At 44.3% G+C, this 13145-nt stretch overlaps 1 protein-coding gene across 11 annotated transcripts in view; it reads left to right on the top strand.

Moving 5' to 3' along the window:
- Positions 1 to 13145, top strand: part of mctp1a (multiple C2 domains, transmembrane 1a) — a 195548-nt gene that overhangs the window by 154018 nt on the left and 28385 nt on the right. For 6 of the 11 annotated variants that reach the window (XR_001480038.2, XM_015360511.2, XM_015360523.2 and 3 more), the window contains 2 exons: positions 2373 to 2432; positions 10526 to 10627. Coding sequence is in view for 10 of the 11 variants with exons in the window: in XM_015360511.2 (XP_015215997.2) it covers positions 2373 to 2432; positions 10526 to 10627 (162 nt within the window). In the remaining variant the exon portion in view is untranslated. The remainder of the gene's footprint in view (positions 1 to 2372; positions 2433 to 10525; positions 10628 to 13145) is intronic. The other 5 variants (XM_015360531.2, XM_069187528.1, XM_015360520.2 and 2 more) reach the window with 4 other exon arrangements.

Raw genomic sequence — 13145 nt, 5'->3', positions numbered from 1 at the left:
TTCTTTCAAGTGCAGTTTGAACAAGAGGTGACGGGGACTGCGAGTTCATTTCAGCTCTTAAGAAGATGCTTCTCTCCAGAGGTTTCCCCATTATCACAAAGAAATATTGATCATACTATCTGTGGTTACACTGGGAGCAGCTTAGTGCAGAATCAACTGTTTCAAAATCTTTCTTGATGTATCCTGCAGTTACATCCTGTGGGCGCCTGCCTTGGTAATTAAACTTGTCCAAATCCCAGCACCAAAAAATGCAAAGATCTACACTTTCCGTGTTCAGCGCTGTCAAGCAGGCACCTTCCGGCCCCACAGGTGTGGATGTACTGCAGTGGAAACCCTGCGCTGGCCTGGTACAGACAGGGTACGGCCGCCAGTCCTGCTTTGCACAGCTAAGGGGTCAGCATGGTCCTTCCCCGGCCAGGCTTGGGGTCACTAGGTCACCAGGGGGCTGTGGACCACTGCTGCTGCACAGTGTGGCCTGGTGTCAAACCCACAGCCTTAATGCTGTAGGATGGAACGTGCACGCCAGTCCAGCATCTTGTTGCATTTATTTAAATCTACTGCTGCCCCAGATCTTTATCATGTTCATTTAACATCAATGGTGCCTCTGCTGTACTGTAAATGCCCTGTGTTACCTGTAATTACTGCAGCAGCAGACAAGCCTTGGTTCTTCAGAGGCCAGGAGAGCAGAAATAGAAAACTGTTTTGCGTGGTGGATGTGCATGGACACCTTATTTTTTTATATTGAGAGCAAAATTAGTCTTGTGTAGTCAAATCTTTAAAAACATAGGCTAGAGATTTTTTTAACTTCAGGCCTTTCAAACAAACCTGAGTGTTTTTAAAGTGTGTAAAACTGGTTGTAGGTTTGCAGTCTACTGCTTATCTGCCGGAGGCAGTCTTGAACTGACACGATAAAGGTTAAATAAAAGTAGCTACAATTGAGAGGAGGCCATTCACCCCAACTAGCCAATTTGGTTATTAGTAGCTAATTGATCCCAGGATCTCATCCAGCTTTTTCTAGGAAGAAGCCAGAGTATTGGCTTTAGCATCATGGCTGTGCAGCATGTTCCACACTCCCACCACCCTTCCTGTAAAGAAGTGCCTCCTTTTCTCAGTTTTAAATACAATTTCATGTTGTTTCCACTTTTGCCCTCTGGTTCATGTTTCACTGTTCATTCTCAAGAGGTCCACTGGGTCGCCTGAATCAATGCATTTGAAAATGCTGAATATATAAAGTATTAATAGTCTTCGCTGTCCAAGAGTACAGAGATTGTTCCTTCAGACTGTCTGTGTAAGAGTCCAGGAACATGCTATGTGAAGCTGCAAGGTTTTCTATGATTCAAAACTAAACAAACTATATCTGAGCTTTAGGCTATGAATACGGTATGCTAGTGGCCAGAGCAATTGCCACATGTTTGTATGATACAGAAATCTGACCAAGACTATTGGGATCATCATTTGTCCCAGCATGGCAACATTATAGTCTCCCTTGGAAACTTATTTTAAAATCAGAAACCCATCTGTGACACTGAATTGGAATGCTGTGACATTATCTGGTCCAGGCCAACACACACACCAAACACCCAGCTGTAATGTTTAAAAACACTAGTACTTTTAATTTATAATGCATATACAGTATATTATTTATAATAACACAAGAACAAAGTCTCAGTTCTTTTTTGAGCTACTCACTAACTTCTTCTTGAAGTCCAAATAAAACAAATAAAACACAGCAGTCTGCCCTGAGACTCTTCTCAAATTTTCAAATGTTCAGAACTAAAATATCAGTTTCCTAAAACACACCGAATCCCCTGGTCCAAAGTCCATCCCTGTCCCTCCTGTGAATGGTGCACAGAGAAGTTCTGCCTTTCAGATAGCAAACTTCCACCTAACTGAACCAGGAAGCCTCTGCTTCCCGACCCGACCAATTGCCTTCCTGCAGCCGGTCATGTGACTGAGAGTGGCAGGCCGTTCCCCCAGAGGCCTCTGGGTAATGTGGTCCTAACAGGGCGGTGCTCTTACACATCCATCTACAGACGGAACAATCTCAAATCCCGTACCTGTAATTAGAGGTTATATACCTTTATACGGACTAGTGTTTCTTACAGCAGGATTTTTGCAGTGACAAGCATCCCATGTGCTCACCGCCATGTTCTTTTCCCTGGGGTTCAGTGGTGGGTGTTCAGTGTGCTGAGATTATCGCTGCTCAGGCAGCTGTGGATCACTGGAGCACACTGTTGGCATCTGACGTCATCGCCCGAGTCTGCCGAAACTTCTCAGAGTTTTCCTCCTGGGGAGGGGGGGCAGAGTGAGACAGTCTTACTTTAATCCTGACAGCGGCTCTCTTCTCTTCTTTTTCTCCCTTCTACTTCCAGCAGCAGGCAGTGGAGGACATTCTAGAGGACGATGACGAGGAATATGACAAAGACGACAAGGTAATTATCTGCGCTGACATCCTGCCACTCTGGGACGGGCATTTTTAGACATGACACTGTTTCACTGGTGGTTTACAGAAGAAGAGTGAACATCTTCCCTCACACTCCTCCGCCACCTGAAACGCACAAGAAACAGAACAAAACATCGCTGTTTGTCTTCCAAACGACAGCTGGTGTGCATTGCAAGGAGAGACAGAGATCTTTCAGCTTTAAGATGCTTTATTTGCTTTCCTCCAGACCCTCAGTTAATAATTTAGCTTATCTCCCAACTTGATAGCTTTTCCAAAGGCCACTGTGGTGTCACTGCATTCTAAGATCAGGCATGTGTCTTACAGTTCATTTTACAGGCCACTTTTACTCTCAAGCAAAAAAAGTCATTCAATCTTTTGAAGTAGAGGTGGGAAATGACAGAGGTTTTCTTTTGGTTTTTGAAGTAATATTGGCAGTATATTCTGTGTGCTTTTTTATTGCTTCCCTGCAGAGTCTAGAAGATGTAAATTATGTCAACATAAACACCTTATGCATTTCCCATTCTGTATTTCTAGATGGCGTCTGCTACCTACATGTAATTCTCCACCCTCGTCTATTTAATGTTATCTGCCAGGCATGTGCCCAGTCTTGAATTTTGTCTAAATCGTTCTCAGCATCTTTCACATCCTCTGCCATGTCTGCTAATTGTCCTAATTTGCTCTGTTACCAACACTCTTTAATTTGAAATACATCCTAGTACTTCGTGTAAAAAAAACAAACACATTTCAGAAACTGAACTCAACAGCTGACTTATAATTAAGCAAAATAAATGGGCTGACACAAAACGAAAAATCCTTAAAATCGTCGAGCAGTGGTTTTGGAATCATGACTAGCCAGTAACAAGAAAGTGTTTGTTTAAAGAATACAATGAGTGTTAAATCAGTGTCATTTATTCTTCTGGTGGGTATACAGTATATTTTACATATACTTACACTAAGAAACCATGAAAAAAGCATGATTCAAGACAACAGGAGGACTGGTGGTTCTCCAGACCAAGTGCAGAGGGTTAAGCCTCTGGAAAAGCCTTTGTCCTCTGACATGTGCTGGCAGCAAGCTGGGCGATCACTGGGAATATCGCTAATGAGCAAAATGAGAATCCTGAACAGATCAGCTTTTGCTGACTTATTGTTTGATAGGGAAGGATTTTTGTTTTCAGAAGTATTGCCATGATTTTTTGCTTCTTCATCATCATTATGACTAGGGCTATTAAGATGGACGTGCTCTAAAGAGAACCAGGGGTGAAAGACCTTGCAGATGGTTCGGGCTGCCTTTCACATTGTAGACCTTAATGCAGTGGATGGGATTTCAGTTTTTTCTTCACCTGACAGCTGATGTTGTGATTTTTGCGAGTCAGTTAATCCCAACATTTTCCAATATAGTCCATGTAGTAGCTTACATGAACTCTAACACAATAGTAGCACTCTCAGGGCATCACAGGGTTAAAACAGCCGACGTTATATTGATGATACGATGTGCACTGGGGGCACACATTTTTTCAAAAAAAGTTTTGTTGCTAAAGGCTATGCGCTTTAAAAAACTAAGCGGAATATCTGCAAAGAAGAAGTTTTTTTTTCCTTTTCAAAAAGACAGATGAAAAGATGCAGATTATCATGAATGCATTACAACTTTCAAATTCAAATGAGGGAGCTGCACTCTGAGCTAGACTCCCGTCGTTAGATTCAGACCAGCGATTATTATTCCACATAAGAGGAATCCATTATTAGTACACATTGGACCCGAGCACTACAAATAGCAGGAAACCCACAAAGACTACAATTTACCAACTCTGACTTCATGCATTTTGATCTATTGCACTGTTCAGCTGTTAGCGTTTCATTTGAGCTGCTGCCAGCTTGAAAGGCTACATTTTTCTTATTTCTCTTCCTATCTCTCTCCCACCACCCCCCACTCCCTTTCAGTCACAGCTTCTTGTGTGTGTGCACGCTTGACTCCTGGTTAAGCGTACAACAAATGGAGTTCTGAGGCTGAGCAAATCTGTCTTCTCCATTCACTCGCAGGGGGCGACCTCTAACTCTCATTACCTTTGCTGTTTGCTCGAATGGTAAAATATTAAGGCTGGGTCAGAAGAGGCCTTTTCATGGGATGAAAGTGAAAAGATTAATAAATGTGCCAAGGCCTCATTTTAATTGAACCTGAAGCACATGTTGCAAGTAGGGGAGAAGTGTTCCAGATGTTTAACCCTGGCTTGAGCTTCAGCCTTCTCTGTGTGCCACAAGGCACCTATTGCTGGGGAACCTTTGGTCCGGAGGCTAAATGGGGAATCACACAGCCCAACCCTGCAGCACCTGTTTTTCATTCAGCGAGGACCCCTCTCTGGCTTTGCCTAAGCCCCTGCATGTGTTCTCACTTAGCAGAGTGTTGGAGTTGTGAAAAGCGTCTTTCTTTGCAGCCGATGTAGATATTAGTCACCTACTCACGGAGAGAGGGTGAGGCGGCTGCAGTTGCTGAAGACTGCTGGGCTGTTAAACTCAAGCAGGTACCCCAAAGGAAAATCTATATTTTCCTGGCATGTAGGTTAGGCCCCCAAGCACTTTAAGTTTAATCATTCGCACCTACTGTAACTCCTAATTTTCAGCTGAAGGGTGTCCTGTTGAGATGTTATTGTTGTACCTTTAAAGAAGGTTGTTCATTCAGGGTTAACTGGTAAAATGCCAAAGCTGTATAAACGGGAGCAGATGTATGTTTGGATAAAACTGTCAGCCCTATATGTTGGAATTCTCCAGTAAAATAATTGATCAAAGCCAGTTAAAAGCAATACCAGTTCTTATTACGGGCAGATTGTTCAGTGACAAACTGTGCTGTCATCCTGGAAGATTACTGCAGGTCATTGCTGTAGTAAGATGGTGATGGGTGGAGACAAGATGGAGATGTTCTTATACGGACCACATTCCCCAGAAGGCAATGGGGAATGCCCTGCTCTCCTAAGTCAGCTGACCAAGAGAAGGAAGATGATTGGCTGGCTGGTATTTAAAAACGAGGAATCAGGGGCCTTCAGTGGTTATTGACTTCTCTTAGTTGGGGAGTTGGCAGAGATGGTTATGTGCTGCACCAGAGGGAGAAAGAAGCAACTAACTTCTTTAAAAGAGTCTTGGACAGTCTTTATTATGAAGCTGGTAAGCATCTTAGGGGACTGGCTGCTCATACAGAGGGACATTCAAAGAAGTCTGGGTGGAGCTTGGAGAAGAGCTAGATTTTGTTTTGTTAAGGCCTTTTCTTTGTTTTTTTCCCCTCACACCTTAAAAATCAAAGGAGTTTATTTATATTACAGCTGTATCTGTGTGTCTGTTTTACCTGCCCTGCTGTAATTACTGCAGTACTGACCTGAAAGGCTGCAGTGGTCGAGGCTGGTGATGAATCTAAATCAAGCAGACAGATGAGCAGGCTACTAAGCACATGGCAGCAGACAGTGATCAGGCTGTTGTGTCCAGAAAGCCCAGGACGTGTTGTTGGACAGGCAGGGGCTCAACCTGGAGAAACAAACTTTAAACACGAGGGAAATCCAAAGGCACCGTCGGGCAAGCAAGGATTCTGTAACACAGGAGAGAATTCCCAAGGTTGAGGCAGGAAGACACTAGTGCAGTCCTGGATGTGGGGAATCCAGGGACGTGAGCCGAGCCATAGAAGCCAAGAAGCACAAGTAGGAAAATGCACAAAGTGCTGAGACGGAGCAGGGCAGAGTTGTCATGGCTGCCTCAAATATTCTGCTGGATCAAAGTGAATTATAGAGCAGTGGGACTGATATTCTTCATGATCGTGTCGTTGTGGTGATGGGCTGAATGACAGATTGATTCTAGTTCAGCGCGATGGCCTTGGTGCTGCAAGTTCGTAATGTGGGGCCCCACCAAGACCAGGTGTGATGTCTGCTTCTTGGTTTTTATTACTCTATCAGTTGTCTTCCTACAATTGGTCAGATGACAGAGGATGGCAGGTCACTCCCCCTCTTACATACAGTAGGTTATTACTTCAAGAATGTGAAGACACCCTATAGCTGCAGTAGAGTTCTTCTGTAGTTACAGCTGTACTGAGGACATAATGCTAGCCTGAAAAGGCTGGGACTGTACAGCTCTTAACAACTGCACTGTTTGCACACACTGTTTTCTTAGCACTACTGCTAAAATTAAATAAGCAGGAAGAATGTTTTAACACCTTTGTCTGCTGACATATTTATCTGGCTTTCAGCAGCCTGTAGAATGGATTATATAGATCTCAGGTCTTCCCTTTGCTTCTCAAGAGAATTCTTTGTTTTAATCCTGCAAACTGAGAAAACACCTGTTCTGGGATATTGTAAATAGATTTTGAGAATTAAAGTTTAGGTTTACCAGTTGCTACAAGCCAAACGTGTGAACAAAATCCTGATGATTGTGTTATTAATACACTTACGAGTCCCCTGGGCCACTAGTGTCTACCATGTTTATCTCTGAGCATACAAAGGCAATGAGTGAAGCAATATACTGTACATCCCCAGTGTGGGTAGTGTATTCCTTTATCAGTCTGGTGATATGCTGGCAAGCCAGAGAGTGTTTGTTGTAATTTGAAAATTTCCTTAAACCCGAAGATCTACTGGACCTAGTTTAGAACTGGGCCCAGAAAGGGGAGGGAGTCTCAGATTGATACTGTACTCTTGAGGTTAGTTTTGGGAACAATGTAGACTGTTAATGTGCCACGCAATGTTTCCTGCCAGGTCGCAGCATTTCAAGCTGAATTCGATTTTGTTTCGGGTAGGACTTGTGTCAGTCTTCCCAGACCTGTCGGAAATATGGGGCTGCTGCGGTGTTTGGACAGCAGCTGAGAGCGTGCAGTTAGACCGGGCTCGGTCATCACGGAGCGAGCAATGAGCCCCCTCGGGCCGCAGCCTGTGGAGTGAATTCCTCTCCCTCTGGGGACTCAGGCTGGCTGGGAGAAGATACTTCTGTTTCCAGTGCAGTTCTCGAAGCCACCGGGAGATGCTGGCACGCTCCAGTGGCGACTGGAGAAAGAGTCTGTAGCCTGGGGAAAGTAGTTGTGATATGTTGCATGTAATGAAAACGCTGGGCTTTTGGTGCTTAGTTCCTCTTTGTTAGCTCAGCAGAAGTGTGTGTATAAGGGAATCATATGCTGTTCTACTAACGCCTACTACAAAATGTAGAAATATTGTTATTTAATTAAATGGGAGAAAGTTATCCGTATATGTTATTTGTTTTGATCAGTTTAAGAGCGACTGAGGGGCATCCTTTCTGTTTTACATGTGTGTGCGTTTTTATCCAGCAGCCATGGGTTAACACGCACGCGTCTGATGAAGGCAGTCAGGCTCAGGAAGAGCTTCACTGAGGCTCGAAATGAGAGGGGGCTTTTGGCCCATCTAGCTTGTCTGATTGCCAGTAACCGATCTAAAGATCTCATCCAGCTGTGATTTTGAACTCCCTGGAAATAAACATGGGCTCAAAATAATGATGTACAGTCAACCGGGAATCCATAGGCTTTTTGAAGATTGATGTTATTGAATTGGTGACAATCTCAGCATTAATTTTACTCATTTTTAATCGATTTCATTTAATTACTTAAACCTGTTTGAAGGGAGAGGAGGCCATTTGGCCCCTCTAGCGCATCTTGATTTCGAATGCTGAACGTCCAGATCCCTCTGTGTTGTCTTGCTGAGCGGAGAGTGTTCAAGAGCTCCTCTGAGTTTTACTTGTGCCATTGCAAATCTTCTGCATATTTGAAGTCAGGGGTTTATTGATGTACAGTATCCACCTCTGGCCTCGAATCCATGTAAGGTTAACAGCTGTCGGGCTGGGGGCAGAGCTGAAGCTCGTGATGGAAATACAGTCAGCTGTGATTCCTTAAGGGCTGTGTTGACCCCAGTGGCATTTATCTGTGAAGGGTTGTTTGATCACAGAAATATTTTCTTATCAAACTGCCGCCCAGTGTTATACAACTTGTTCTTGTTATGATTAACACTAAAAAGAACAGTAATATTTTACAACTGAGGTTTATTATCTCAACTCTCAGCCTTTAAGTGTATTTCTTGCCAGCCGGCTCTCCTTGCAGTTACAGAGCTTTGCTTCGCTTTTCAGCCTTTTTTTTCAGCCTTTCTTCTGTTACTGTGAATACATTTCCATGTGCCTAGAATTGCCCCATTGTACACCTGTTCACTGGGCTTCCAGTCGCTTCTGTTGTGTTTGTTGTAGATTCCTTTTGTTCTCAGAACATTGTGTTTGTTTTTGTCACACAGGGGACAAACCCCGCCTGCCAAAAAAAAGATCAGCCAAACAGATTTAATCTTAGAGGAGGAAAGGAGGCAGGAGGAAAGCAGAGGTGCATGCAAACTCCACACAAACAGGCATCCTAAGCCAGAATTGACCCTAGGAGCTGTGAGACAGCTGCATGCTGCATCCTGCCCTCTTTGAAACATTTGTTTTGCAATTATGATTCTTTCTAGTGGTTTCCTTCACAGATGATTTCCCCAACACTACTTTGGTTTTAACCAGATTCCAGTTACCTACAGTAGGCCAGACAGCAGGCACACTGCTGCCTAGACCCCTGTGTGTGTCTTTCTATGTAAAAGTAAATAAGCTGCCAGCCTATTAGTAGAAATCAGTCCTACAACAGGATGACGGATCACCAGGTCTAAAGTGAGCTGGGAAAAAAGGGGATCAGATCCGCACAGATTATTTAGCCGCCATACATGAGCAAGACAGTTACGGTAAATAAGCCTCAGAAGTGTGGAACTATTTTAGTTAATGTACATGCAATTTTTAGGAATATTTTGTTCATGTGCAGTTGCTTTAATTCTATATTTGCTTTTGGGTAACACCTGATTGTCTGAGCTGTAGTGTTTTAAAATGTAAGAGTACCCGATTTCCACTGGGGAAAAGGCCTTTTGTGCTGATATTGAATTCCAATTATTGCATTGTAAGCTGAATACAATTCTCATACAAAGAAACTAAACGTTATCCAAACGTATTGTTTTGCATAACCACCGATTATGCTATTTTTTGTCTGTTTTTTTGTTGTCAAAAAGGTCCCTGCGTTGTCTTGAAGACACACTGTTCTATTCTTCTCAACAATGCGCAGACGGATTTCAAAGCTGTTTGTTGTAGTTGGGTTTTTGGGCTAGAGAGAGAGAGAGAAAAAAGAGATTGTATCTAAGAGAGAGAAAAAAAAGAGCTAATCTTGTTTCCATTAGCGTTGGGAGACAGTAGCGGTAATCTAATAAACTAACAAAACAGCTGTAACTGTCTGATAGTGTGTGGTGTTTATTGATTGTCAAGCAGGTAGCACACTGGGTATTAACTGTGCCAGTATCGCAGGCTCAGCGCCCCAGGTAGGACTTGTGACGATTCCATCAGAATGACCCCTGGGCTACTCTTCCTTAATCAGACGCTTCAGATTTCATGGCCAGCCCTGCTTCCTTTCTTCTATGGGGAACATTAGAGAAAATGCGTCACCCTTTTGCTCTGTGTAATGCCGAAATCAGATCAGAATTCACGCACAATTATGTCAGGAGAAATCTCAAATTACAGCGCTGCTTATCTCCAGATAACACATGGAAAAATAAACTTGCAAGACTGACAAATTTCCCCCGATCCCTCCGATAGCACTGTTGTAGTATGCAATCGGACTTAAAGAGTGCGCTGGGATTATTTTAATACGTTAAAAAGTGTGACTGAAAACTTGTTTTCGGGCTATTGAGCTTGTGATTTTTCACGCATGTCCTCAGGTAACGAGATTTCTGAGTGCTAAGGAAGAGAAAAAAAGTTTGTGCTGGATTCAAGTTCTTTTCTTCTTCTTTCCTATGAAGGATGAAAAGCTTGATGCTGTAAAAATGCTTTGACTTTTTTTTTCCAAGTTTCTGGTAGAACTGCATTTGAATCATCTGGCTAATGTGGGGAACAAAACAACAAAACAAAGTCGACATCAGACTGGAAAAAAAAAAACGTGCTGCACTGTGGGCTTTGTGAAGATCAGGTGGATTTGTCTTTGCAATCCCCGAACATGCAGCAATTGTCTTCAACTGTTCCTGTGTCTCCATGGTAAACTCTCAATTTATTCTGATCTGCAAGGTCCCTGGTTCTCTCCCCTCAGCTGATGCCCACCTGCCCTCAAGTCATATCCTTGAGGATATGTTGGCTTCCTGGCATTTTGACTGGATACACATTATGGTGGTAAGTGGCTGGCATCATCCTGTAATGTAGCTCATTCTGTGTGTTCAGTACTGTGTGTAACAGTCAGTGTTGTGGCTTCAATCCTTCTGGGTGTCCCCTCGCAGTCACGTTAGATGTTGGGTTGCAGATCACCTGCAGCGGTTCTGACACCCTCAATGTGTTTCTAGACTCCAGTAGACCTGCAGTCTTAGGGACCTCTTGTAGGTTCTGAGCTGATCTGCTGAAACAACGTTGTTTCCTTATTAGGCTTGGACATATTTTTGTAATTGCCAGCACAGCTGAGCAGCATGTGAATGCAGATTTGGGACAGTTGAAGTGTAACAGTCTGCCCCATTCGTGACGGGGTGTCCTGTGATCTGCACTGCTAGCAACCTGCCCCCCTCTTGCTTTCTGACATCCAGACCGACAGCAAGACCTTCAACGGTGGTTTTCATCAACAGATGGTAAACGGCTAGAACATACGTCATCCTTCCATCCAGGCCTCCCAGGAGACACTGCAGTAGGGATGCTTGCTTAGTTATGAAAATTGCATCATTTATACTGCATTTGTGTGGTTCATCAAGTACAAACCTGCAAGCCCATCAAAGTCAGGTCCTCCTGTAGACGGTCACAGGCATCTCGGGCCACAGATTTCCCATGACCAGTGAAGGGCCTTTCAGGGTTGGCTGAGATGTTTTTTGGACCAAATGTTGCTTTCTTTTTTTTTATTCCGTACGAAGTTGGCTGCCTCACAGACACCAAAGCAGGTTGCGGTGTTAAAAGAGCTGCCCTTCATATAATGAACTTTCCTTCCCCATTCGTCTGGTGTTACTGTCCTCTGGGAATCTTCCAGCAGTGAAACAGGACATGTAACTACGAGTCTTGGTTTGCCAAGTCTTAGTAGGCTGGCCAAGAAATGCAGGAAATCTCACCTGTTCTTGTGTTCTGACTGATGTTCTTTGATGAACCCTTTCACAAATAAACACACCAGACGGGCTCCTGCTCACGATCAAATTCCCCCCACGGTCTAGTCCATTGACTGTAGGTCATGCCAGGCGTATTAGCAAACGCGTTCTTGCATATTGGTCGAATGATCCAGGCTGCGAATATCTTTGAAAAGAGCTGCCTCAGGTGTGGAAGGATTATGGCAGCTTCAAGGGAAAGGGGTACTTGCAGGGTTGAGGGAAAGACTGCTCGTCACTGCTGACTGGAGACAGTTAAATCGGGCTCCCTGCTGGCTGGGGCAGCGGAAACATCTGTCGGGAGTGTCGGAGGAGGGCAGCTGGCAGGTGCATCCTCCTCTGACCTCTCAGCAGCAGCTCCTGTGGTTCACTGGGCATGTGCAGAGATGTCCAGTTGGCATGGAAGCTCTGCTGTTTCCGGTCCGAAAGAGGCAGGTGGCACGACAGCACATTGTCTTTGAGAAGACCTTGTCGGCATCCTCTTGTCTCCCCGGAGAGTGCAGAATTCTTCTGTCTGGCCCAGATGATGAAGACATCTGTTGACTCTTTAATCACTTTTAAAAAGAAACTGTACTTGAACCACTTTGGGCTAAAACGCAGTGTGCTGATGTCTTTATGTTGGCTGAAGATGGCGCACATAATTTTGTTGAGCAAGAGAGGAAGTGGGATTTTTGTCTTCAGTTGCTGTTGTATTGTAAAGCCAGCTTGTGAGAAGTACAGTTGAGCTGGTTCTTGTTTACGTTCTATTGCAAAATGCTTTATACCTGCCTGGCAGATGGAAACTGTGAACGCCGAGTGTAAATACAGTCTGGCAGTGCGCATAACAACATGAGTATGTTGCTCCGTACCATGAGTCTCACCTCATTCACCTGCCACCCCTGAGTTCAGGAAACTGTGCAGCTCTGCACTCCTTGCAGTAAAGACCACCGGCGCAGGCAGCCACCTCTTCCTGTTTAAGAGGAGCAGCTCCAACACTGTTGGTATTTTATTATCCGGATTATCAGAAGGATCCTTATTCAGGATGAGGCTCCTGGCATCCCAGAAGCACAGGGTGCAAAGAAGACCTACTGCCTAGCTGGGACACCAGGTCACCCCAGAGCGAACCCCTGTAACCACGGAGAGAACATGCAAACTCCGCACAGAAAGCACTGCCGTGCAGAACTGAATCCCGGACCCACAAGCTGTGAGAAAGCAGATCTGTGTCACGAAGAATGTTTCCCCCAAGGGTTTTAATCAAAACACACTACTTTACTTTAAAACATTGTTCAGCTTCGAACTTGTGTTATAAATGCAATTAGGAGGGCTTCTTGTTTCATTGTGGGTTCGAATCTACCGGTGTACGGTATCAGTGCACAAGCAAGAGGTTTGAAACAAAATGAAAAGCAAAAAGATTTCGGTGAGAAGTAGAGTTATCAGGACTTCGGAAAAAGTCCCATCGGTGTGTTTCAAGAAGAGCCTGGAAACTCACCAGACTGCTCGTCGCTCTGATAACACAAGGCCGTCCTCGTCTTGTCCGTAAAACACTTGGCTTGGTAGCTGATGTAGGACGCCGTGCGCACAGAGTTACGGGCACGACT

This window comes from Lepisosteus oculatus, chromosome 3 (assembly GCF_040954835.1).
Source record: "Lepisosteus oculatus isolate fLepOcu1 chromosome 3, fLepOcu1.hap2, whole genome shotgun sequence".
Classification (NCBI taxonomy): domain Eukaryota; kingdom Metazoa; phylum Chordata; class Actinopteri; order Semionotiformes; family Lepisosteidae; genus Lepisosteus; species Lepisosteus oculatus.
This window is presented reverse-complemented; position numbering and strand designations above follow the sequence as displayed.